This window comes from Nesoenas mayeri (genome assembly GCF_963082525.1).
Source record: "Nesoenas mayeri genome assembly, chromosome: 22".
In the NCBI taxonomy this organism is placed as follows: Eukaryota; Metazoa; Chordata; class Aves; order Columbiformes; family Columbidae; genus Nesoenas; species Nesoenas mayeri.
The window spans coordinates 4,499,514-4,525,982 of NC_137572.1; the positions used below are offsets into that span (position 1 = coordinate 4,499,514).

At 42.5% G+C, this 26,469-nt stretch overlaps 1 protein-coding gene across 7 annotated transcripts in view; it reads right to left on the bottom strand.

The window, feature by feature from the left end:
- The window catches only part of PRDM10 (PR/SET domain 10), a 34,031-nt gene that overhangs the window by 4,028 nt on the left and 3,534 nt on the right, over positions 1 to 26,469 (bottom strand). For 2 of the 7 annotated variants that reach the window (XM_080357868.1, XM_080357871.1), the window contains exons 2-18: positions 22,936 to 23,122; positions 21,009 to 21,173; positions 19,807 to 19,866; positions 17,968 to 18,099; positions 16,912 to 17,119; positions 16,287 to 16,528; positions 15,039 to 15,242; positions 14,156 to 14,228; positions 13,380 to 13,497; positions 12,280 to 12,409; positions 10,603 to 10,830; positions 5,381 to 5,728; positions 3,400 to 3,555; positions 2,736 to 2,915; positions 1,880 to 1,990; positions 631 to 831; positions 61 to 204 (exon numbers count right to left, since the gene is read on the bottom strand). In XM_080357868.1, coding sequence (XP_080213994.1) covers positions 61 to 204; positions 631 to 831; positions 1,880 to 1,990; positions 2,736 to 2,915; positions 3,400 to 3,555; positions 5,381 to 5,728; positions 10,603 to 10,830; positions 12,280 to 12,409; positions 13,380 to 13,497; positions 14,156 to 14,228; positions 15,039 to 15,242; positions 16,287 to 16,528; positions 16,912 to 17,119; positions 17,968 to 18,099; positions 19,807 to 19,866; positions 21,009 to 21,173; positions 22,936 to 23,025 — 2,790 coding nt within the window. In that variant the 5' untranslated portion in view covers positions 23,026 to 23,122. Of the gene's footprint in view, positions 1 to 60; positions 205 to 630; positions 832 to 1,879; positions 1,991 to 2,735; positions 2,916 to 3,399; positions 3,556 to 5,380; positions 5,729 to 10,602; positions 10,831 to 12,279; positions 12,410 to 13,379; positions 13,498 to 14,155; positions 14,229 to 15,038; positions 15,243 to 16,286; positions 16,529 to 16,911; positions 17,120 to 17,967; positions 18,100 to 19,806; positions 19,867 to 20,763; positions 20,804 to 21,008; positions 21,174 to 22,935; positions 23,123 to 25,257; positions 25,412 to 26,023; positions 26,129 to 26,469 lie in introns of those variants that run through there. The other 5 variants (XM_080357870.1, XM_080357869.1, XM_080357872.1 and 2 more) reach the window with 5 other exon arrangements.

Here is a 26,469-nt window from a genome sequence, read left to right on the forward strand (position 1 = left end):
AGGGCTTACCATATTATAAGAGCTTAATGTGTACAGAGGACAGGGTGTCTGACTCCTTACCACAACGGTTTCTCCGGTGGTGCTGTCAGTGGTTAGAACAGCAGGAGTGGAACTGATGACAGCTGTTGTCAGCGGGGCATGTATCGTGTTAGGGAGCTGAGCAAACTCTGGGTGCTTCTTACGAATGTGCTGTACCATCTTCGTCTGCAGAGAGATGGACAAGAGCATTAGAGAGACTGTCAGTAGCTCCACGGACTGAGGCTTTTAGGTTTTCCTCAGTAAGGCAGCATCAGGATTCACACTATGGGACGCTCTGCTCAGCAAGAAAGAAACAAGGATCATAAAGTCACTGCTGAGCTATCTGATATTGAATTATTGCCCCAAACAACACACCCATAAGCTTTTTAACACACAGTCAAATATTTTGGGGACCTTTTCCAGATGTCACCTTCTCTGCATTTGATTTCCCTGCTGCTCTCCCTTGCCACTGTCAGTGAGCAGTTTCCAAGCTTTTCCATTTGTGACAGCACTCTGATAACACTTCTATTTCTTCTTTCAAGCTCACACCCTCTATTTAGGGAACCTTTTTACCCTACGAACAAGAAAGAGAGGCTGAGACAACCCACGTACCTTGCTGCTGTACTGCTTGGAACAGTGAGGACAGCAGACTGGAGGGGTGGCGATGGTACCCGTCAGCTGGGTGTGGGTGCTCAGCATGGGGTCCGGCTCTCCTGGGCCTGCAGGACGCAGTTTCCGGATGCTCGGAGGTAGCTCAGCACCGGGATGGTTTTTCAGGATGTGTGCTTTGCGTTTACTGGCACTCTTGTACACCTGCAGGGTCAAGATTTGGAACAAAAAAGGTGTAATCCTGATGTCAGCACAGAAAACAGCTACCAGTTGCCTTCATCTGCAACGTCTGTGTGTTGCTTTAGATAGTGTTAGTTAAATCCCCAAGTAATTACAACATAAGGCATGAATATATTAATACATATACCTTCCAGTGTTTAATCAACCTGTAAAAGCAATGCAAGTAGCATGCAAAAGCCATTTGCAAACATGTTGTATGTCACAAAACATCAAAGCGGGACAGGAAGATAAGAAGAAAACCTTTCTTGCCCAATATTTGAAGGCCAAGTGTCAGAGAAGCCACTGATCACCAAAGCTGTAATTTGTCCAATATTACTTTGTCATGAAGGCTGATGCCTCCACTCTTGGACAAAGCATCAAACTGTTTTAAGAGCCTTCAGCAATCAACTTATTTTTAAATTCTATTTATGGACATCAAACAAATATTCTGTAATATTTAGAACTACCTATTTTTTCCCCTTCAAACAAAAGGAAGGATGCATCACAGAAGGATGTATTGAAGGTACTCCCTGGTAAATGAAGGCCAACATGCATAAAAAGCAAAAGCCAAGGAGTGAGAACAGGAACCCAGAGGCAGCACAGAAGCAGCTTCAGGCTTCACTGAACACTGGGAGTTACTGGCACGTGACTAAGTACACAGCTTAAAATACAAGGAGTTAGAGATTAACTTTTAGAAGTGATAAGAGAAACCAAAATAAATTAGCATTCAGGAATTATAGATACACAGGATACGCAGTCCTGCGTTGCAAAAAGTGATGCAGGACTAAGGGTGGGTGACTGCTTGCTGGATCCAAAGACTGCAGAAAAGGAGAACTGCAGTTTTCAATTCGCATTCAGCTGCCTTGGCCTAAGTGCATTTCGTCTTAATTTCTTTTGGATAGTGCTGCAGAATTGTTACTGGCAAGCACATCAAGAAAAAAAAGCTACAAACCCTGCCAGATGTTTCTATGCAGAGACGTATTGGTTGCATTCAGGTCTAGGACTGACTCCAAGGGGTGAGTTCCTTACATACCTTATCACAGTACTGACAGAAGTAATCTCTGTTGGGTTTGATGATGGGCAACGTGAGCTCTGGCACCTCTTCTATTTTCATGTCTGGATGTCTCTTTGATAAATGATTCACCTTACAAAGAGAACAAGAGAGCATATAACAGATGGAAGCCAAGAAACTGCATCTTCTAGACATGGATAATGGCCAAACCAAAACTGTAACGACGTTAGCCAGCAGCACTGGACACATTTGCTGCTGCAAGGGTTATTGTCAACTCACAGCCAGCTGCTGAAGTTAAATGTGGACTTGCTAGAACTGATTTACAGTTTCTCTAATCAAAATAAGATGGAAAGGGTTAAAATAGTTTGCAAGTTAAGAGTGAGGTAATGTAAAAGCCATCTGCCCAGGGAGGCCTTTGCTAGCAGAGATCACAACCCTCACAAAATATTTGCAAATAAGATCTCTTGCTGTGTGACACCCTCCACACAGCGGCAGTTACAGGGCATGGCCAGGAGAGGCCCCTCAAGAAGGGACAGAAACAAGAAAATAGAAAAAAAGAGTCAGGAAAACGGAGGCAGTTAAGGCTGAACTAGGCAATAAACAAATCTCATGTTCTGCTAAACACATTATACATCAATCAGCATTATTGTTGAGATGTGGTAACAACCGGACGTACAACACAGGCAATTAAAAAACGCAAAGGCACGCATTTGTTGAAGAGAGAAAGTTTTAAAAGATACATGACCTCATCTACAAAATTCTTCCGGTTTCACAGCATCTTTGTGTTCCAACATTACAATTCCATCTTTATTCCTTAGCCATTCATCAAGATTGAGTACAGAAGTTGTAAGAGAAGCTCGAGCACACAGATACTCACCAACATCCCCCTCCGGCGGAAACCCATCATGCAGAGTCGGCATTTGAACATGAAGCTCTCGTAGTCAGTGGAAGCTATCCGAGGCTTGAACGTTTTGGAGCGGCTGATTCGATCGGCTTTCTTGGCCTCCCTCTCTGGGTTGTGCATCCTCTGCATGTGCTCTCGCAGTTTGTCTTTCCTCTAGAGAAAGAGCAATCGCGGAGAAAAACATCAGCACTGCTTATTGCCTTGCTCCCTGTTACAAGGAAGAGCCACATATAAGTTGTTCAGAGGTCTCTTCAGCTTTTCCTCTCCACTGCTGCCATGAGACAGTTGCATGCTCAGTACTGGATGTAGGTCTAACAAGAACCCTTTGGGCTCAGGTTTATCCTTCAAACCAAGCTGAGGTTGCTCAGACACAAAAGTGGGAGCTAAACTAATGCTAATTTTGCAGTCTCTGTGAGAACGAACCCCTTCACTTTGGCTTTTCTTTGAATTTATCTGGAGGGAGCCTCATAGCTCACATATGACACAAAGTGGTGCGAGCAACTTGCAGGCACATCTAGTGCATTTACACATGGTAATTTCTTCCACCTTTGAGAATATGAGCTTGTCTACTTAAAGGAGGGCAAAGAATGTTGTTCTCCACCTGTATCAGAAAGGATCCGGTCCAGAGTCATCTTACCTTGAACTGCTTGCCACATGTGGAGCACAAGAAGTCTTTGCGGTCCGAGTGTCGCAACATATGGAGCCGCAGCTTGTCGGGGCGGCAGAAAGCCTTGTCGCATTCTGTGCACTGGTAAATCTTTTCTGAATGGAAACTGCGTACGTGTTTCTTGACCTAGAATGGCAGATCACATAAAAATGGAATTTATTCAAAAGAGAAGAGTGTGTGGTGAAACAGTCTCAGAAACTCTCAGCGAAAAGAAGAAAGGAAAAAGATTGTAAGACTTCTCTAACCTGCTTTGGTTTAAAGAGTATTTTACCAGGACAGGTAAAGTCTTGAGAGTAGTTTCTATAAAGCCATAACATCTTTATTATACATCTGGCTGGATGATTTGATTTCCTCAAGACTGATTCTTGACCGCATCAGCTATTGCACAGTCAGGCACTTAATATGCACCAGAAGTCCATGAGGTATGAGTTTTACTGAATCACCTTTGAGTTAACATGTTCATTTGAGGTTCATTATCTTGACTTCATTTATAAAAAAATCTAAACGCAGGGATTAATGTCTTTGAATCAGAGAGAAAGAATTTGCAATTACAAATGCCAAAAAAATCCCAAATCTAAGACCGAAAAGCATTTGCAGGCTATTTCTGAATAGCGATTACTCTTGCGTGCTTTGGGACTACCCTTGACCTCTTCAAGCATCTAGTGGGGCTTTTTTCCCCAATAAAGGAAATAATGAGGTTTGACATTTGAAATCCAAGCACCACTCAAGAAATGGATCTCTAATTATATCTTTATCTCTAATTATATCTTTTCTAATACTGATCATACATGGGACAACTTGGTCTCTTTATCTGTTCCATATGAAAGTATTTAAGTAGGCAGCAATCCATGGTGACTGGACTTAATTATTCACATAGCTTCAATTGAAAAAAGTCTAAATTCCAAAATAGAGCTGAACAAGTAGAAAAAAGCCATGGAACCTTCTGACTTCATCAGCTTCACAGGAATGTTTATGGGGAATGAGGCTGCAGTACAGCATTTCTGAATAATCAACATTTTTCCTTATTCAACATTTACAGAAGATAAAGGGGATTAGCCAGGATGGAATTATATTAGTAAATCACTTTTCCTCATCCTTTCCTCTTTAGCCTATTGGGTAGTCTATCAGTTCCTATTACTTGACATACACTAGATTCCTACATTTCAATTTCAGTCGGGCAGCTCAGCAAGACACAGCTAGCTCTTTATCCATATAAAGGATAATGAATATGTACGTGGCACAGCTCCATTTTGTTCTTACTGAACATGGAAATAGCTTCCTTAAATGCTATTAATGATCTTCTCCAACGGCTCTGCACACTGTAGTTACATTACTCACAACTCCTGTGCAACCTCTCCTAAGCAGTGTGCATGAAAGAAGGGGAATAAAGTACCCAGCTGAAGCCCAGAGGGAAATTTGGGAAGCAGAATATCCTGATGTGTTCTGGCATTTGTGCAAGGTCTTCAAACGAATCACCCTGACAAATACAGTCAAGGGATTCAAAGATATTTGTATCATGTAAAACTATAATTTTTCTTTTTGGTTCAGACTTCTAACAACAAAGGACAAGGTGCATTCAAGCACAAGCTGCACCCAGGAAGAGACAACTCCTTTTTGTGCCATGGATCTGTACAGACCAAAAGTAGCTGGGACCTTTGCTTTAGGCATTTTTTGGGAATAATGGATCATCCCTTCTGCAGAACGGCGCCTTCTAATGCCAAATTGAACTACCACATCTGATTATTTAGTGGAAAGAGCACTTCAATGGCGTAAGACAAGATCTAGCAATGCCCGGTCACTCTTCCTGTTTCATTTCTGACTGACAGGGACCCCTTTATTTTGTGAGAATGAACTGACGTGCAGCATTACACAAAAACAGGACTGAAAATAATCCATAAACACAGTGCTTGCCAGACGCCTGGCAGTGCTTCAAATCAGTACAGCATCTCACCTGGATAAAATCAGGAAAGCGTTTTTTGCAGGTAGGGCAGGTGAAATAGCCATCGTTGACATGGACGGCCACGTGGTCTTTAAGCAGATCCAAGCGGTCAAAGGACTCGGGACAGAAGATGCAGGAGTACGTTTTCTGGTCCATGTGGAACTTCATGTGGCTCTCGAGAGCCCCGCTGTTGATGAAGCCCTTGTTGCAGATGTCACAAGTCAAAGGGCAGTTCCCTTCTCGGCCGTGAAAGCGCAAATGCTGATCCAGTTTGTCCTTTTCACGGAAAGCTTTCCCGCACTGCAGGCATTTGAACGGACGGAAGGATTTCCGGATGAACAGGTGCTGGAGAGCTGCGTTCTGAAAGAAACATCAAAGATACCTTTAGTTTTTCTTATTCTGTACAGATTACGCATCTAAATATTTGCAAGATTAAATAGACCAGATGATCAATGAAGCTATTGTGTTATAGACGCTGTCTCAATTTTCCAGAAGGGGAGGCTGTGATGGGCAGTAGTTAAGGGTTATACCTGCAGTTACACATTGAGTTAGGAGAAAATAATGCAGGAGTTTCCCCTCCAGTCCCTGTTTTCTGCTGATTTACCTAACTTCTGTCATTTTTCTGTAAAATAAAACTAAACCCAGTCTAAAGTACAGACTGGGGCCTAAGAAAAGCTGCAATTTGTGGTGATTTTTGGAGACTGGGTCAAAAGTTCAGCCACCATACAAAAGAAGGGCAGGCTAACGCCCTTTCAGGCAGTGTCAGGGCTTATGAAATTCCACAGCCCTTTACAAAATCAGCTTATCAGCTTCTGCCACAGATCACCACAGGATGTGCAGCAGTGGTTTAGCATTGCCTGGAAAACCTGTGGTGAAACATATATTCCACCTTTTATTATTATTATTAAAGAACAGAGTTTCAACACATGACAGCAGGGGCAGAATGGCAGGTGTACAAGCAACAGGTAGGAACTTGTGAGCAATGTGCCCGTCTTTGCCATTTAGCACATATCGTGTGCGAGAGCCTGAAAATGAAGAAGAAAAATGAAAGGCAAAACACACTGGTGCTAAGCCAAGAGGAACTCCGATAGATTCTGCTGTCTACTTAAAGGGTAGTTGATTAGACACAGTTAAACTTGAAATTGCTTTTCTTGGTATTGCAAGAAATTTTAAGAATATTGTGACTTGAGCACAATGCGGATTGTGCACACGTTAATTTTAAAATTTAATATACCGGGCTGCTCTGTTTTTCTTCACTCCTATTGTGCTCTATTTCTCTTGTCTGCCTCTGCTTTGGTTTGGTGTGTGCTTTGCTTCAGTCTACCTTTTCTGTAACATTTTACAACTGTTATTTCTTCCCATCTTCCCCTTCAGCTTAATGTTACAGGGCCAACCCAGTCCTGAAACCAGCACGTCTGCTGGAGAAACAGATGCTGCTGGACACATTGCCTGTAGAAATAGGCAAAAATAAGATCTGTACATCAGCATTTATCAGCGCCTTCTCTTTTCAGATGTTACACACAGAATCTGTGTCACAAGTTCAAGAAATAGTGCTAGAACATTGCTGGCACCTACGCTCACACACGTTCTGCCAACAGATTTCCTCGGTTTCCTCTCTCCTTGTCTGGTGGGAATGTCTGGGCTGACATTCGCTGTGTCCCTTACACATGTGCCAACAGCTGACACTGAGAAAGTAAAGCCAGGAGCTTTTCTGCTGGAAAGAGGGAACGGCTTGGGAATACTGTGAAATGCTGTGCTAGAGATTAAATTAGTGAACCTGAACGATCCTTTTCACCATCTGAACTGCAGAGGGAAACCTATACTTCCATTCTAGAAAAAAAGGAACATGAGAGCATCTGTTTTGCTATTAAAAAAAAAAAAAAGCTAAGAGTTTCATACAAAAGCCCCAAATGAGCCCTCCCAGGAATTGCCATCACCTCTGTTGTCCATTGCTCAAGTGAAGAAGTGGAGACAATGGGAAATACAGGGATCACACCATGAGTTTGAATGATAGACATGCGCGGTGTAAAAATTAATGTGTTGCTTGGAGTCAGAAGTATAGAAATTTCCCCTGAACTACAGGGATACGCTAATAAACCAAGTAGTGGAAGAGATGCGCTTCAAGTTCTTAACTCCACTGCTTCTGTACTTTGCTATTTGTAACCCCCAACCACCTGACTAGATCAGGCCAGACTTCAACTCCACGTAAATCAACATAGTCCTGCTGCTGTCTCAAGGGCTACAGAAGGGAAAGACATTTTTACTGCTCTTGGGTTAGATAAACTATCAAATAAAAACAAGAACAAAAAAAGTGCTGTCTCGTTAACTGATAACATTAATCTGGTGCAAACAATTGTGTAAACAGATCCTCCAAAACTTTAAGATGGATATTATAGTATTTCATCCAAGCACTTTACTCCTATAATATTCACCTTAAACTTGCAATTAATTAGTATGGAAAGAACTAGAAGAATGCAAATTTAGTTCTGGACACTGGTTGCTTAAAGAAGAACAAACGTGACAATTTACAATGCAGGGTCAATCAGGAGACACTGAACAGAAGTTGGACAAAACAACATGGAATTTGATATCGTTACGTACCATTCGATTAGATACAGCAAAAAACCCAACAAAACAAAAAAACCAAACCTACCTGCAGCTCCAGCTGAGCAGGCAGCATTGGGGGAGAGAAAAATACTCGGGTTATGCAATGGACTTTAAAACAGAAGCCTTGACTTCTGCAACAGTCACGCTTCTGCAGGTCACCACCAGGGCCAGCTCCTTCAGCCTGGGTTTACTCTTTACTTGGGCAAAACTGCTTTTTTGCCTCAGGAAACGGTAACTAGATCTTCAGGGTTTACCCTGTAGTTAATAACTGCCCAAGGGGAGTTAAAGGGCAAAGATAAAAACCACCGACAATCCTGAAGGTATTTTGTGACCTTTAGTGTTTTCTCAGGCTTGATTAATAATGATGTAACACGTACTGCAGAGCCACAGTGAGAATGAAATGCTTTTAGCAGAAGGGAATAATTAGAGCAGGATGACAACAGGGCAAGGATTAGAAAAGTGAAGAAGGAGTAGGGACTTTTTTTTAACTTAATCTTACTGTTTATACTCTTTGTTAATCAATTGGTTGCTTTTCTTCCAGCATGAAGCAACTGTGCTTTCCAAATCATATCCCTACTCCTATCAGTGGCTTCCTCTGAGTAAAGCAGTGACCTACACAAGGAACATTTTAGGATCACATCTGCATGTAAAAAAAGAAACAAACCAAAAACTAAACCAAAAACTACAAGAAAAAGCATTTGGAAATGCAGATGTATTCTGGGATGTATTTGCAGATGTATTCTGGGATCAGCCCATAGACACCCTGGACACTACCCAAAACTGAATTAAAAACAAATACTCATTCTGGCTGGGGACCAAACATTCCTCTATTTGTTTCAGGAGTATTTTGAAGGGTAGGTGTATATCTTTTCAAAGAATTTAGGTTCTTATCTCCAGGAGTACTCCACAGGCTGAAAAATGAACTGATCCTACCAGGACCTGAACCCTGAGGCACCAGAGATCAGGGCTTCCAGCTAGAACACAAGCGCTCTCAGAACATCTCTGTCTTGAACATTAGAAAAGTGGAAGCAATTCACAAAGAATTATTGTTTTTGAAAATTAAATCCTACATAAGGAAGAACTAGAGCTACACAGGTCTCCAGATCATAATCAGGAGTCAAGACTTTCTACCTGGGTACCAAATGTTTGCTTGTTTATAATGTTGAGTGCCTGTTATTGTAAGAAGGTGCTGACGAACTGAGTAGGTGCTCACAGGGTGCTGGAGCTTGCTGTGACTTTTTCAGTGCTTAAAAATAATGCTTGCTAGTTTACTCTTATCTCAGGTTCTCATTGCTCATAGTCTGATGCAATTCAGAAAGGTGCTGTGCAACCATCCACCTGCCATTCTGCCAGTGCCCTCATCTCCAAATATCTCCAGGACTCTGCTGAACACAAACTGGAAGGTCAGAGAGATCTGGAGATACAAACATGTTAGCAAGGACTAAACCACCACTGCACTCCTCTTTAGCTGCCATCCATTTGTGATAAATTTCCAGGGACCAAAAGCTAAGTGACAAGACAAAGAAGTAACTTCAGGATTTCTGTCCCTTCCTTTGCACAATTACTGTTTAAGATGAGCTTAAGCTCACGTCTTGGGTTCCAAAGTGCAGAGAAGCTTTTAACATATGAAAATCAAAGTACGGGTAGAAACTTGTCATTCGGAGAGTGTAAGCATTTTATATGGTTAAAACTTCATGTGCCTTCGCCAAATTCTTCCTTCAAGATACGCTGTTGCATTTATGGGGTAACACTACCACTGGTCTCACACACATAATGCTAAAAACTGAGAGAAAAATTTGGCTCAATATCTTCCTATATAGAACAGTTACTCTTCTCTAATCCTTCCTCCTCCCCTAAAAATGAAGTCTTACCCCAATTGCAGCTGTTCTTTTCTGTAATCAAAATTTTACACATTGAAGAACAAGAAAAAGATTTGAGGCTAAATAAACCAATCTCAGAGTTACACAGCTTGAAGGATTATGTGCTTGAATCACTTCCCTCCCACACATTGTAGAAAAAAACAAAAGAAAACAGCTCACCCAGCTGACACAAAGCTCAGGCTCAAAGTGTTTGCTGTCAGTACACAAAGCTCTTAGTACAGGTTTTAATCTCAAAGAGAGGCAGGTTTCTCTACCCCAACAAAGGACTTCATCACTAAATATCACCATCATCATCATCACCAACTAAGCGGATTTAAACTGAGGTAGCGGTTCCTCTTTGGCAACTATTTGCAAGACAAGAGTTCCGAGAGACACAGATGGTGCTGTGAACAAGTCATCACTCTGTGCCACAGTGCTGCGATTCAGCCGGCTGTTTGAAACACTCCTGCTTGCCAGCTTGGACGGACGGTGTTTCTATCAAAGAATTACTGCGCTGGAATTGAATCAGCTCCAATTGGTGAGCAATTCTCACTAGCATCTCACGACATACTAGCTCTTTACATGTGATTTGTCTTCCTCTCAGAGCAAAGAAAATTGCTAGGAATGAGATGCTTTATTCAGGATTTGGAAATAAAACAGCAGGAGGAAAAGAGAGCAGCTGGTCCTGGCAGGCAGGTCTGGCACTCTCTGGGTTACAGCAAACGGAGAGGGTGAGGGAAGACGTGACCTGCCGTCCTCTTAGCTTACCCTGATACGCTTTGCTCGCCTCATGTCATCTGCCGTCATGGTGCTCTGCGTAGGCACCGCGCTCTCGTCGTGCTGCGGCTGGATTTGGAGCGGGTGGTTTTCCGACTGCTGCTCCAGTGCCGGCTGCGTCTCTGGTGGCACCGGAGTCTGTTCCTGCTGCTCCAACCCATTCAGCGCAGCTTGTCCGGCCTCATCAAACTGCCCCTTGCTGGAAAAATGCAGCAAGTCCTGAAATCGCAAATCATACAACCAGTGATTATTCCCCCCACCCACTGAAAAACACTTCGATAACACTCAGCAGATAACGAGACTCCTAAATATTTAGTCACAAACTATCAAAAATGTGTCCATGCTAACGCTTCCCTGTGTTGCACTGATGCTCTCAGATCACCTCCACCTGCAGCTGCAACATTCAGAGCAGCAGCAAAATAGTGCCGCAGGTAGGTGACCCTCTTGCCCATCATATTGTCTAAGGGGACGCACACAATTTAAATGACCCAGCTGTTAATAGCCAAGCAAGTTGTTCTGCACTCGTGACCCTACTACTGCTTTAACCAAAGATGTCCTATGCTAATGTGTGAGAAACTTTACAACCAAAGTGACTAGCACAGAGCAGGGAAAGCAGAGAATTTCTGTCTTGAAGTTGCTGTCACTTGGAAACATTATCATATATTGTTATGCAGTGCCTACTCCAACAAACTAGCTGGAGTGCTGAAGAGTGACAAACAAGATCATTGTACTGTGCGCTGTGTGTTTTGCCATCCAGTTTCTAAGCTCTACATGCTCTTGCCTACCCAGTTACATACATTGCTTATATTTAATCACACAAAGCTGTTTTCCTCCCTTTTTGCATTAACATAAAAGAAACAGGAGGGTGTTGGGAGCAGGAAGCACACACCAAAAACGAGTCTGCACTTAATGCAACGTTCAGAGCAATTCTGCATGCTCAGAACACGAGCAGCAGGAATTCATAGGCGACGTATAGATTCCTCCCCGAGCCATCAGGGCTAAACCATGACCCAGTGAGATGCCAGAGGAAAATTACCACTCCAGATACCAGCTTTCAGCTAAGTCATAAAACAGAGCTATTGATCCCCTGTGGCACCTTTCCTAAAAGGACTTGGTGGTAACCTAAGCATGGTCAGCAGAGAGAATTTAGCATTTTCCTTATATAAATGCATCGCATTAGGTCCCTATATAACCAACAGCCACAAGCAAAAGAGCATTTTGCAATAAGTATGCCTACAGGAGGCCCTTTTGTTAATATTAAAACATCATAAAGAATCATAGCTCAAACTGATTTAATTCTACCAGCAACAGTTCTAAGAGCAGACTCTGACCTCACGTTACAGAAAGGACAAATATGAACCTAAACTCCCATTACAGTTTTACTGTCTGAATTACTTTTGTGCTGCTGCTAAACTGCCGCAATAACCTATCTCACTGCTACGTGCTTTGGGATGAAAGTTGCTGTAGAAATGCACGTGATTTTACATTTTTTATAGAAGGACAGTAGTGTGCACCCCTGGCAGAGCATCATAGCTAGAAAACCAATCGTGACTCAGGTACAAATCCCAAGCACACCCTCAGTTTGCACTGATGCCCCAAATTCTTTTAGTCAAGGGTTTACAGCCCAGGTGACTTTTTTCCCCTCTTCCTTATTCCCAAAAAATGTACCTGTGTCCCTTCTTCACACTTTTCCCCATTTTCACTGGTTACTTCCATACGCATGAATTTGGGAGGGCGCCCCGGGCGCCTCCCTGGTCCAAACCTCCTCTTTCCTCGCCCACGACCTCGGCCTCTGGCTCTGCAGAATACACAGTGCTCCATGTTAGAGACAAAAAGAGATGGATTTGGAATCTCCACTGATTTTGCGCATTCTTTCTCAGCATCACTATTCACCCATTCAACTCAGTAACCGTAGCCTGCAGTAAATAATAAAACCTGAAGAAAATCTGGGAGCAAAGAACAGGGTACTGGGTGGTATCTATTTATTTTGTGCTCTATGAGAAATCAAAGTCCAGAACATATTAAAATCTATTTCAGTAATTGTGGGATCGAGAGGACGACTGGTTTCTAGCAAGTCCACTGCTGTGGCAACTCTCCTACTTCCAGCATCGCAGCGTACGGTGGGCTGCAAAGCATTTTTCAGCTAGATGGAACAAGTGCACAAGGAAACCCATTTAGAAGGTGAAGCCATAGCATTCCTCCCCAAAAAGGCACTTAGCCATTGATGTCAGGCAGTAAAGTGAAGGGAACAATTTTCTGTGTCAAAAAATAAGGGAAACAAAATGCAGCCACTTGCTAAGTTCCAGGAAAAAGAAGGCACCAATGTGTCCTGCTCCCTGAGGGATGTTTGGAGATTCAGCTTTTAATAGGTCAGGATAAATTATCTTGACAGTGCAATGAGGAGCCAAAGCACCACAAGTTTTGTTCGCCAAGCTCTGCAGCTGCATATCTCTGAGAAGCACCAGTATTTCAATACTGTGGTACTAAAATATCGCTATTTTTTTAAGTCATTGGCAAAAGACCAAAAGCAAATAACAAAAACCTTAACAGTTTCAACAGTGTATTTATTTTCCCCAAGCTACTTTTTTTTCGCCAAGTTTCTTACTCCCCTCAGCTTCCTGGTGCCACATTCATACCTTGTGGTGCTGAGCTGTTCTCTTGTGGGTACCCAAGTTGGTCAATAAGTTCTGTAGGGTAAAGACCCTCCTTTCTGCAAGATTGGGGAACCACCACAGTGACACACAGACAAAAATGAAAGCTTTCAGTACCTGCTGAAGAAGTCCAGCTTCTCATCATGGGAGTTGAGGTGCTGCTGGAGTTGCTCCGAGCTCATGAAACGACGATTGCACTCGTAACATGGCCAGTTCTTCTCTTGCTCTCGGAGAACTATGTTCAATTGGAAATGTCAATAAAAGCATTTCAGTCACTGCCAATTAAATGCCTCATTTTTCTCCCCCAAGCCTTTCTGTCCTCCCTGGGCTGTATTTCTCCCCTGATGGTCGGACAGCCAGCAAAATACCCAGCACTGCTCCCCTTGGCTTTGCTTTTATCCGCTCTGCACTGTGGCATGACAACAGCTCATCACAGAAAGACAAAAAGGTCGCTCGGGACAATTCACATGGACAATATACACTGCTTGAAATTCAGGGAGATTTTGAAATAGACCCTTGTATGAAAGAATACCTACAGGATTGTGTCTCTGGCATAAATTATGGGAGGTCAAGAGAAATTTTTGAAGCTAAAGCAGTAGGACATCGGTTTCTAACACAGACTCAAAATTAGACACTGAGTACAGAAATGTAGCTCTTTCCGGCAGCAAACACAAGTGTCCCAGAAACTGAGGCAAAATGTTAATTGATTACAATATTACCATGAGAAGAGTTAGTAGAAATAAGTTCCAACTATTCAATCTAGATCTGGCTTAACTTTTCTTAACCTAGCAGAAATTTGGGAGCACTATACAAGCCATATACTTAAAACTAAGAATTACAACACCCAGCTACCATCACGCTGCAAAAACTGGGAGCAGAAGAGTCCAAGTTACCCTTCCTTTCCTCCTCAGATATGTCATGGATCTTCTGGTTCACAAACTCTGCGTAGGAGGCAGCGTACCACACCTGCAGCAGGAACACAAGACAACAAAACACTCAGATGGAACCAGAACTAAAGGGAATTCATTTGAAATTGGTATTTAAGCAACACATTTACTTCACTTGCCTCAACCACTAACCCTTATTGCTCCTTTCATCCTCAATAATAAAGCCCGGGAGATCAATATGCCCCCACTGAGGAATAAAAGAGCTTTGCTCAGAAAGCATATCCATTTAATTTTAAGGTATAGCCTCCTAATATGAATGTTAATCTCACACATGGCTACGAGTGGCTCTAAAGGAAATAAGATTCATCTCTTTAGACCCAACTGTATGATTGTGAAGGATTGATGTCAGCAGAGTACTGTTACTTGTAACAAGAGGAACGGAAAAGCTTTTAACTTGGGGGATTTCCCATTTCTGGAGCTGGGTCTCTTGAGCTTGGAGAAGAGGAGACTGAGGGGTGACCTCATTGATGTTTACAGATACATAAAGGGTGAGTGTCAGGAGGATGGAGCCAGGCTCTTCTGGGTGACAACCAGTGATAAGACAAGGGGCAATGGGTTCAAACTGGAACACAAAAGTTTCCACTTAAATTTGAGAAGAACTTCTTCTCAGTAAGGGTGACAGAACACTGGACCAAGCTGCCTAGGGAGGTTGTGGAGTCTCCTTCTCTGCAGACATTCCAACCCGCCTGGACACCTTCCTGTGTAACCTCATCTGGGTGTTCCTGCTCCATGGGGGGATTGCACTGGATGAGCTTTTGAGGTCTCTCCCAATCCCTGACATTCTGTGATTCCGTGAAAAGTGAGTCATGAAACACAAGCAACGCCATACCTTGAGTTCCTGCTTGGGCTCCACGTTTTTAATGGTCGTGTAATAAATATGGTGGCCATACTGATATGCTACCAGGTTCTGCTCCAAATGGTTTTGAGCTGGACGCACAAACATCATCCAGTTACAAAGAGCCTCGCTAGAAAGTTCAAACCACAGGTCCTCTTGCAAGTCTCTGTCTTTTCTGTCACCCTTATCAAGGGAAACCTGTAGGAAAATCCAATTACATATGACTGTGACTGTCTGGCAGCAGTTTCAAAGGAAGTTTAGTTTCTAAAAATCAAAACCAACACACTGTGACCTTGCAACTTTGACATCAGGAAAGCATGAAGACATAGCTAATTTTCTCTCTGCTGACAGGGATACAGAAACAATCACCACTTGGAAAAATACTTAAAACAGGTAGAGATTTAATTAGGGAGACACGAGGGACCCTTTCATGGGTTTCAATGGTAAGCAGCATGGATGAAAAGGGTCAGGCACAGTGCTTGACATGAGCCTATAAACAAGGCACAAGGAGTTTTAGCTTTAGCAGGTTATGGGATACAGGTTTTCAGATGTTTTTAACTGGCAGACCCCCTTTTCCTTTCATTTCCTGACTCGTGACTCTGCTGCTTTTTTAGCTGAACTTATGTTAGGTGACTAAATCTGCCTGTAGTCACAACGTCCTCGTCAGACACTGACCAGAGACTAGCGCTACTAAGACTGTGGACCTAATGTCCAGCTAATAAAGGACCAATTCCTATAATGAAACCCAGAAATAAATGGATAAAAGCGAGTCAAATACATTATACCTCAGGCTAAGGACTTGGCATGAAGAAGGGGAGAAAAATCTCTCCTCTTCCCTACATCTTGTCGGGGAGAGGAGGGAAAGGGGAAGAAAAATATTTTTAACTTAAGTTACAGCATGACACAAGATAATGGTAGCAAAACATCCTCAGACAGGGCTGCTATTTTTACATCCAGATGCTGCTTCAGCCCACGTGAGAGTGATTCACAGCATTCCATGCTCTCAGTCCTATATATCATAACACCATAGTGCCAAAATATTCTTCAGGATTATTGGATCTCCCTGAATAACAGAGTAGATTTCAAGCCAAAGCAATCTGGATATTTCCAACTCAGAGAGATGGAAGTAACAAAAGAACATTTCCAGTGAAGTCACGGATCAAGGCAGGGTGCCAAAAGTCATGAAAATCCAAGTTTAAGCATAAAATGATCCCTCTTCTTCCCTCACACACCCCTCCTTACCTTCAAATGGATATAGCAGTCTTTGAGTTCTGTTTGTCTAACCAGGGGTCCTTCCACGGGTCCAAACTGTGTGCGTTTTGGGATCCGCCTTTTGGAGAACACCCCTCCCAAAAACCTGTCTATGTAGAGCACCAAGGGGAGGCTGGCTCTTGCCCTGGTCAGCACCGGCCGGTTGGGGATCGGATGCAAAGGTCCATGTTTGGGACACACCGAGGGATGCGCGTTATTACACTCTTCACACCCTACAACGCAAAGTCAGAGAGGACGCGACTGTCAGGCAGACACTCATGAGCCAGCTCAGAAGACAGAGCCTTATCTTTCGTGAAACATCTTTGCCTCAGCTGTGGGAACATTTATTCCAGTAACCTGTCTACATTTAAAAATAGTAGAGAGGGTAGCCTGCAAAATCGAGGAACAACGAAGCTCAGAGACTCCACCGAAGACAGACGCTTGTCTTTTTAGTGAGGCAGCCCAATACGAGTATACATTTCTGGGTATAAAGGGGTTTAATTATTACTGCTAAAATCTGAATTTCTTTTACTCCAATTTACTAGAGGAGTGGTGAAGGGGAAAGAAAAATAAATGGAGAGCAGCAAATAGACTACATACTGCTTCATATGCTTACACAAATCATTGGGATCAAAGGGTCGAGGTGGATCTGGGTCCCATTCATCCATGTCAGTGTCTTCCCCTTCTTCATCCTCATCTTCATCCTCATCATCTTCCTCTTTTGTTTCCATCTCTCCCATTTGATTCTGCAGAGGTGCTAAAGGGTCAGAACCATCCACTGCCTCCATAGGAGGTAACACCTGGTTGTGCACCTGTAATGATGCCTGAGGAGAGAATTGACAGCAATTAAAATGGATTCACGGGGAAAAACACTCTGGCAAAGATAAGCAATGAAGGTTCTTGCCCGTCTACCCTTTTCTGCTTCCTTTGGCAATGGAAAGAAGGACAAGGGACAGTGAAGTGGCATGATAAACATTTGCTGAGGGGTGTTTCACAGTGCTGCTGCTGACAGCCTCACTTGGGACAGCTCTGTGGTACTTCTGAGCTCTACCCTGTCAAGGACTGACTTCTCAGGAGAGAAAACTGGAATTAGAGAAGTGTTGGACCCTCACAGAATGCCTGAAACAAATTCAGGCTCTGTCAAAATTATCTAGAGCCTAAAGCCGTATTTTAACCTCTTCTGTTCAAGTGAGAGAATCCTGCACTTTGGCACATGAAAAAAATAAAGTGGGGGAAAATTAGCTGAAGTGCACTGCACAGAATATTCAATCACCCACACAGGTTTTTCAGGTAGAGAACAAGAAATACTATATGCAGTAAAGCCATTTGAAAAGACAGGCGCAGAGACACAGTGGATGTTGGTCCAATGTGACAGCCAGTGTTGCACCTCCCGTTAAGTTTGCTTTTCCAAGCTGAGTATTTCAAGGCTGTTGCTCAGACGGAACAATCTGCAGAACAGGTTTCTCTGCATATTAAATACATGATCTCTCTTAAAAAACAAACCACAACACACATTCCATGGTGAGACTATGAAAGACAGAACAAATCTACGCTCCAGCTTTCTCGCATCTCCTCCCGTATCACTCAGTCACGTTTCACCACCTGGGATGATGGAGCAATGAAATCGGTGTACTTGCACATTAAAAAATACAAAGGGTGCCTGGCAACTTACTCTATCTGCTTGTGGACCCTGCTCCAGAGCCATTTGCTGGGGGGATTCGGCAACGCTGCCGAGCACGGACAGGTTGGTGGGATTCATGGTGGGGTTCATGCTCTGAGCAGCAGCAGGCAAGAGCACAGTTACCTAAAATTATAGGCACTTGTTTTAGCGCTGCGGCATTTCCATCAGTCACCTAACATGGGGAGCGCCCTGCATGCAAAGCTCCCTGGAATCCTACACCAGGTCCAAAACTGCAGCATTTTAATGTTTTTTTATCTATCTATCTATATTTTTTTTAGTAGGGATGATGGACTTGGACAAAACCTGGAGATTCAGGGACAAAGAAAAAAGTTTCAAATCTCAGTCTAGATTTTGCAACTTCTGACTTCCTTATCTCCCACTTTTCGCTTTAAATTCTGATTCTATCCAGCCAGCCAGGGTTGTGAGGAGCAACTTAGCTCTTGGCAAAAACGGCAATTTGGGGTCTTTTTCTCTTCTATCTCCAAATCTACCTTTTTCTTTCTTCTTTTTAAGGGAGAAGGTAAAGAAGGAAAAAGCAGCACCTCCGCTTTATGCCCATCTTTCTTTTTCTCAAGCCAATCAAGATCCATTGCAGAAACAAAAAGGTATATTAACCTCACTGGAAGATCAAGCACTCAAATAAGAGTACGTCAGCAATTATTTTTTTCTTTACATTATTTGGTCACACTATAGATTTTGTTTTTCCTACACTTTTTTTTTGTGTAGTAGCAAGACATTTAATGCTTATTACCATACTACTCCCATCCATTTGGCAATAAAGCAGAATCCTAGGAATCACCTTTCCTGTCTGTTGTTTCCTACTTATCTATACAGCAATTTGCATCACTATCCTGCATGATTTTCCACCCTTCTCTACAGCTGACATCACACAGCTCCTGGTTCGTGCCTCTGACTGTTAAGCAGATTTTAGGCTAAAATTAAATCCCCTGCCCCTCTACAGAGTGTGTAATAAATATCAGATAAAATTGAGAACAGCGAATTGTGCCAACAGTGAAGGAGCAGACAAGAAAATCTATAACATAAGTGGACAGGCAAGTCTTCAAACTTCAAATCTAGTTCTTTTAAGAAGCGTTAAGAGTAATTTATGAAACTGCTTAAAAACTACAGCAAAAAGACTTCAGGGAACCACGTGACAGTGAGGAAGAAACAACCGAGATGACAGCTGAACCGAGCTGTCTGGTATTGACATTTCTGATGCCAAGTGGCAACCAAAAAGGCATCGTTCCTCCCTGGCACAACTCCAGGTCTGCCAGCAATCCAAGGTTCACACAAGCTTGTGTCTATTCATACCTCATATCAGCATTTCCTACTACAAGTCACACTTGAAACAGATCCTTACTTTCATTTCCATGTCAGACGCTGCAAGGAATATAAGCATTATTTTTAAAAACCTTTCAATTTCTTTTTAGAAGAAAGTTTCTTTTGAAAGCCAAGAGGAGCTTCAGTTATTAGTTTATCATTTGTTGTCAGTTCAGGGATGTCCCTCATGAAATGCTGACATAAGAGCACCTGCAAAGGCAGGAGCTGCCGTAATGAGGGACTGACAATTAACAAGCAAATGAACATCTCTGCTGGAACTGCTGTCAGTGTTGGAAGGAAGGACGGGCTGAGGACACACAGACAAGCGCTCATGCCCTTGATACTCCACATGGGATACTAGCAGCCCACTGTCTGCTCTGAGAGTCCATTTGCACTACACATCTAAGCCATCTCTACCTTTAATTAGATATATATTTGTTGAATGAGCTTTAAGACAAATAGGATTTTTTGGCTTCTTAATGCAAGGAAATATTAACATCTCTTTCTTACCTGCTGGGTGGTAGCATCCTGTTGGACGTACGCCACTTGGGACGGATCTGTAAACAGAGTCTAGACAAAGTGAAAAAGGCTTATCAAACCGGCCTGGGGGCTGTTTAATCCCAACTCACACAAAAATTACCCTGCCACCAAGAAGTCACCCACATTTGATCCTTTGCTAACTTCGAATGTGCCTATTGCCACAGCAGACTAATTCAACTTATCCCTGTGAACTTAAATGCATAGAAATTACACTAAAATTAGGTCATGCTCTGTAAAAAGGTGGCATGATACAAATGCCATCAGTGCTTTGATAATTTCATGTCAGTTGCATGATAGTGTCTTAACGCTACCTTTTTTTGACAAAATGATGGTATTCAGAGTTTTAGAGTTACTTGGTCAGTAACTTGAGAGATATCCTCTCAAAATATCCTCTCAGAACATTCCACCACGTAGGAATGGTTTTTCTGTAGCAGCTAAGAACTGCACAAGAGAGATGACACGGCTGTGCCAGCGCTGCTGCGGGTGTCAAGTACGTGCACTTTGCAGCATTGCTGATCTGTCCTGTCAGCAAAGACATTATAAAACATTCAAAGTGTGCCCGTTCCTCTTTTTTATCTGTCTACACAGATAAAAGGATGCATACTATATTAACCCCATATAAACACATGCTGTCAGAGAAGAAAAGCTATTTGCTATAACTATGAAGAAAAAGAACCTAGGTATGGAAAAATCAACAGCTTCAGTGAAGAGAGACTACAAAATTAGATTGGATACACTGAGATTCTCTGCAAAAAGGCCCAGTATTGTAACTATCAACTATGAGCACTGTACTATGCAAAACGAGGACTCTTCCAGACAACACAGAGAGCCCTGAATCTATTTCACTGAATCCAAGAGAGGCAGAATTTCTGGAGAGATTATCTGCGTTTTGGAGAACACTTTTGATTTAATTATAATCGCATTCACCTTCAGTGAAATAAGCAGCGTTTTATAATTCATAGCCTCAGTATCCTCCGATTACCACATTTGCATATCAGACAAATGAACAGCACAAAGTCCCTGTTCAGCAAGAGGTGGAAAAAAATAAATGTTAGGAGCAACCGCCTGCTATTTTCCAGCTGTATCACTTGGCTGGTAGCTGGCTTTAATCTCCAACTAGATAACTTCATTTTCTAGGTGCCAAAAGAGGGTGGGTCCAGAACTACACGTGCCTGCGTAGCTTCCACGGGATGGATGTAAACAAGAGTGTGCTCCGAGGTGTCCACGGAGGTGTAGGAGGTGCCGTCCGCCGTGTAAACCACCTGCTGCGAGGGCCGGTCCTGCTCATCGCTGTACACGATCTGTGCCACCGTGCCCCCCTCAGGGACAAAGTGCACCTGGAAGAGAAAACACATCGTGTATCGAAACTTCTGCAGTCATAGAGCTGTGGGAAATGAGACAAAACCCAGCGGTTGCAGAGGTGCCTTGGAAAGCAGAGAGTATATTGTGTTCCAAGTATTTAGCCAATTGTTTTGAAAATGTACATTTAAAATATCATCTGAATCATGCTAGCAACTCGGAAATCTGAACACAAGACCTACCATCCATTCCTGGTTTTCCTCTGCAATTTAATTCAAGACCCAATGGGTATAAAGGGCACCTTGCCATACTTAATTCTTGCATGACACTTCAAAAAGCCGTAAGAGAAATAAAGTTGGGATTTGAACTGGTCTATCTATGGGATTTATTAGTATACTGTTTCCCTTTATTCTCATATTCCTTTCTGGATTTATGATAATTACTTCATTCAGCTACTTTTGTAGTTGGAGGTAATCTATTCTATTTGATGAATGGCTAACACAATCTATTAACTTTGATTCTGCTTCAAGTAATAGTATTGCACCTATCATGAGGCAGCAATAGTGTCTGTTGTTATAGAGTGCTTCTCTGTAGTATGTACATGCAGTATCAGTAGAAAATGCAACTATTTAAACAGAGAAACATATAACTGAAAGCTTTAAGCAATGATTCCAAGGACCACTGGAACAAGTTACGTCTAGGGCAGCAGTTTAAATCCAAAAAAGCTGATTCTGACCGAACATTATGATCTTAAATGATGATTAGCTGCCTACCTTAAACAAGCTAGAATACTTAATTCCAGCTGCAATAGGAACATGTTTATCATTTGACGTCCTTTACATGCTGAAAACTATTTTTGCAGCCCATGGGAAAAATAAGACAGCTAGCATAAAACCTAACTTAGCATCCATATTCATTTTCACATAAAACAACGCCACAGTTACCCATTTTATTTACTTTGTTTCACCTTCCAGCTTATGCTTCAAAAGACACCTGGTACTCCCCCACAGATGCTAAGTGCTGATTCCGTACACTTAAATCTTACGCAAACACTCCAGTAAGGATGCAAGCAGTGTTTCACATTTGGAGAGCGCTCAGCAAATACTAGTTAAGCTTTATAACTGCCAAGTGCAAACAACAGTATGGTTATGTCATTGTATAGATAACAGGACACAGGCCATGGAAAACTGTCTTAGCAAATTTCAAAGCTGGAAATTACCAGAAGAGACAGAATTTCTCAGCTTCTGGGTCAAATGACACGCAGCACCCTCTTTATAACATATTCAAAAGAATAAATCCATTTACGGTCTTGTAGAAATTCTTGGCTGCATTGTCTCAGAGACAGAGACAAGCTGCATACAATTAACATTTCTCCCTTCCCCGCTACTCAAATGTCCACCTGGAAAAAATTATTCACATTACTTTCCCCAAGGTCCACCGATGCCATCAAAATGGGCTGCCACAGACCACAGATTTTGTTAATATTCATTAATCTGAACACCCTTTCACTTTCACACATGGTTCTACATCTATGTGGACACCGAAACTCCTCTAGCCACCAGCAGGTTTCGTTTAGCTCGCTTCAGAGGTCTGTGTGCTCACTGCTGTGGTTTGCATAGCTCATTTTCTGAAGCTTTAATCCAAAGTATCATCACAGACATGTTTGTATTTTTTCTCAAATGAAAGCTGAGTTTCCAGACTATAAGAACCAGTGAACTGAGAATGCCTGCTTGCTCAGGCACCACACCAAGCCTAATTTAGTCTGAGCAGAACCCAAGCGCTCTGGAAGGCACTAGTCACCTGAGCAGCATTCTGTTCCTGCTCAGAGTCAGCCCACACCTGAGGACTTTCCTCTTTCGTGTCCATCTCCTCCCTGCTGTGGTGCTCCATAATGAGAGAGATCTACTGGAGGAATGTCTGGCTGAAGAGATTCATCTGTTCACCGTGTTTCTGCTTCCAGAAGACAAGGTGATCTTCAGTAACATGGCTATTGAAAAAAACAGAGGATGGAGATATTAAAGCAAGTGTGACACATGAGGTATTATCATCAGCTATTCCGCTATAGGAACACACCACCAGAGTAAAGCAGGTTTGGCTCTATAAACATGCACATTCGCATTTACTGTACTCAAGTTCTGCTGTATTACACTTTGCATACCCTGTTAAGGAGGAAACAAGACAACCATTGCTACAATTGCACTGCAGGATTACACTGAATGCCTCCTGCACTGAAAAACCAGACTGAATTCCTCCTGCTCCGCTTTCATTGGCCACAGACAGCTTATGAAATATGCTTCACGTTGTTCTCCTGGCACCTACAAGCCCAGAAATAAATAAATGATGCAGAAAATTAACCTTAAGCTTCCAACAAGCACACACTACATTCAGAGATGCATCACCAGTTTCTTGTTTCATCTGGAAGAGGTTTTGTGCAAGAAACAACTGGCTTTACATCTACAGGCAGCTTTCACCTTGTACAGAAGTGCAGCCCCAGTTGGTATCAAGGCAGTGTTACAATAGACAACTTTTAGAAAAAGAATAATGAAACTTAAACTCCAATTGACGCGAGCCTGAAGATCCTGACAAATTGCTTCCAAGTGAGCTTTTATTCATCTCTCGCAATTTTATTGAGGCCTCTCAATCTGCCACGAGGAATCTCAGATGGGTAATTTACAGCTCTGGTGAGTGGTTCAGCACCTTCCCAATCCTTGGGCTCTCATGTCACATTAAATCATGAGCCCAGGAATTAGCATAAGGCTGAGCCCATTTCATTTTTCAGCTAGTTCAATTAACTTTATTTGATACCAAGTGCTGATCCAACATCAGTCCCTGCCTGCGCACCGGGAAGAAAGCAGAAGGCTCCTTGCTGACGCTTTCATTCATTTGCATTTGAAATGCAAATTATTTTAGTCATAATTCATTCCTCTAAATGCTAGCAGTTGGCTTGTCATTGACAAACTAAAAAAAGATAAGGAGGAAGGAAAAAAAAGCAGCAGGCACTTTTGCCTTGTGCTAATTTTGCCAGCAACAAATAAGCTTTGCAGACCCGAACACTGACTGTAGCACTGGTCCTGGCCAGAATGTCTAAATCAATAGCACAGAAAAGTCGCAAGCTCACATCACCGAATTGCGTGATGGGGGAAAGAAATCATATTACTTCCACATATACACAGAAAAACTGTGGGAAAGCTAATTCTGGGCATCGCTAGACAGTAAGTCATGCCATCATGGGTGACTAGAGCCTAAAAATTGCCATCTCATGAGGTTCTCCCCACACAAGTAGAGAGTGAGGAACAGTTCTGACTTCAGATTAGACCCATACAACATTACGTTATGGGAATAAAGGAACAGATATCCTATCTACATTAACAATACTTAAGAGAAAATACCCAGAAAAAGCAGTGAGGAGAAAAGGAAAAAGGAAATCCATATACCTGTCCACAACACTTTAGCTAGGGCATCTCATTAATACAACAAAACTAACTGCAGCAAACAACCAGGGCTGATAAACACCAGCCTTACTCGCCAAGCGTTAAAACCAGAGTTGTTTACAAATAAATGTTACTTATTTCTACAATACGGCACACACAAGCTGTGATCTTTAAATAAATATCATGCATCCCTACAAAGCACCTTCCACCCAGCTACTTGTTATTAAGGATTAACTGAGGGATTTTCTCATACCTAATCCTACCAGTTTCACTCAATTCCACTGCTCATTTTATCAGATATATGATCACCACGGGGTCCAAACTGCTTGTGTGAAACGTGACAGCGTTTATGTCAGTAACATAATCTAAACAACTTTACGCAAAATTAAGTGCCTATCCTGTTGATACTCTTTGGCTGGTTTGTCCCCAACAGCTCCTTCTTGACTGTCACTATTAATCAGGAGCCAATTTAGGCAATTGCACTAATAGCCAGTAGTTCAATCAACTACCTAATGCTTAGAAAAATAAAAATGAATACTAGAGGTTTCAAGTTGGGGTGGTTTGGGTTTTAAAAAAATAAAATTATCCTGCTAATGAGAATGTAATTAAATTAACCAGTGACTGGATTAAGAGAAAGGCATGGTTCTGCTAATTGCACATGGTGCAACAAGTAGTGGAATTTTTGGCTGACCTTCCCCACCAGCAGATATTGAAGGTCTGAAGGAAGATGCTGACTCACTCCTGCAGACTCATTTTGGCACAAATAACTTAGAACTTCAGTGGAAAGGGGACCCAAGGGTTCAGAGAGGTCTCTAACAGATGAAACTGGGCATTTGGATTCATACCTGCAAAAAAAATAGTACCAGAAAGTTGGAAAAGAAAGCAGAAGTCATTCAAGTTTTGCCATGCCTCTAAAGGTTAACAGTGATTTCAAATCTCAGGGAGAAAAGGCACAAAGTTGAGCCAAATTCAGTGGCTTGGTGGTGCAGTTTCTATAAGTAGCATTTTTATTGCTGTTCTTCACAGATAGACGGCTCAACCCAGACAGTTGTGTAGCAATAACAATCAGACAATATTAGGAGCTGCAGGATTTGCTGATGCTTTCAGCTTCTGTAATCCAAAAGACAGGCTGGGATCTGCCCCTCGGGTACACATTCCTGCCCAAGACTGGATCTCCGTGAATTCTCATCATTTCTGTCAGCGCCAAAATACACAGAGAAGCACATTTCCCTGGAAACGTGGAGGTGCTGAGTGTGAACTCAGTGCAAGAGCAGACAGGATGCATCCCAGAGAGGGCCCAAGGCCCTGTTATTTCAGATTTGGCGTGCATGAATTTTTGACACTGGTTGAATATAGTGAACTCACACAGTGCTTCGAAAGAAACCTCATCTCTGAAATTCAGAGAGAAGCACCACCAAAAAAATAAGATCAACAGTAACCACATTTTCTTGACATACCTGCTGCTAAGGAACGACAATTTCTTTCAATGCTGGGACTACATGAGAATATACACAGACAAAATCTCTGGAGACTTCACCTGCAACAACCTCTCCAAGTCTAATTAAGGACCTTTTGCTGAGAAAGGATCCAAGCCAGGGCCTGCCAAATATTCCTTTTTGTCCCTTCTGAGGCAACAAGAACAGGGGAATATTAAAGCTGGGCAAGGGGAAGAGTCCAGCTCCCTGCTCAGGGAGCCATAAAGCCACTGCAGGATCTCAAATGAGAATCCATTTTACAATAATGGTGCATAAACCAGCTAATGTGATTTACTCCCCAGTGTAAAACAGGCTTGCATACAGATCGGGGTTCCCTGCAGCAATAATAACCGGAGCTATTAGCTTAATCCTTTAAGTACTGAGCTCACTGACCACTCTCTTCCACCACCAACCATATGCAAGGACAG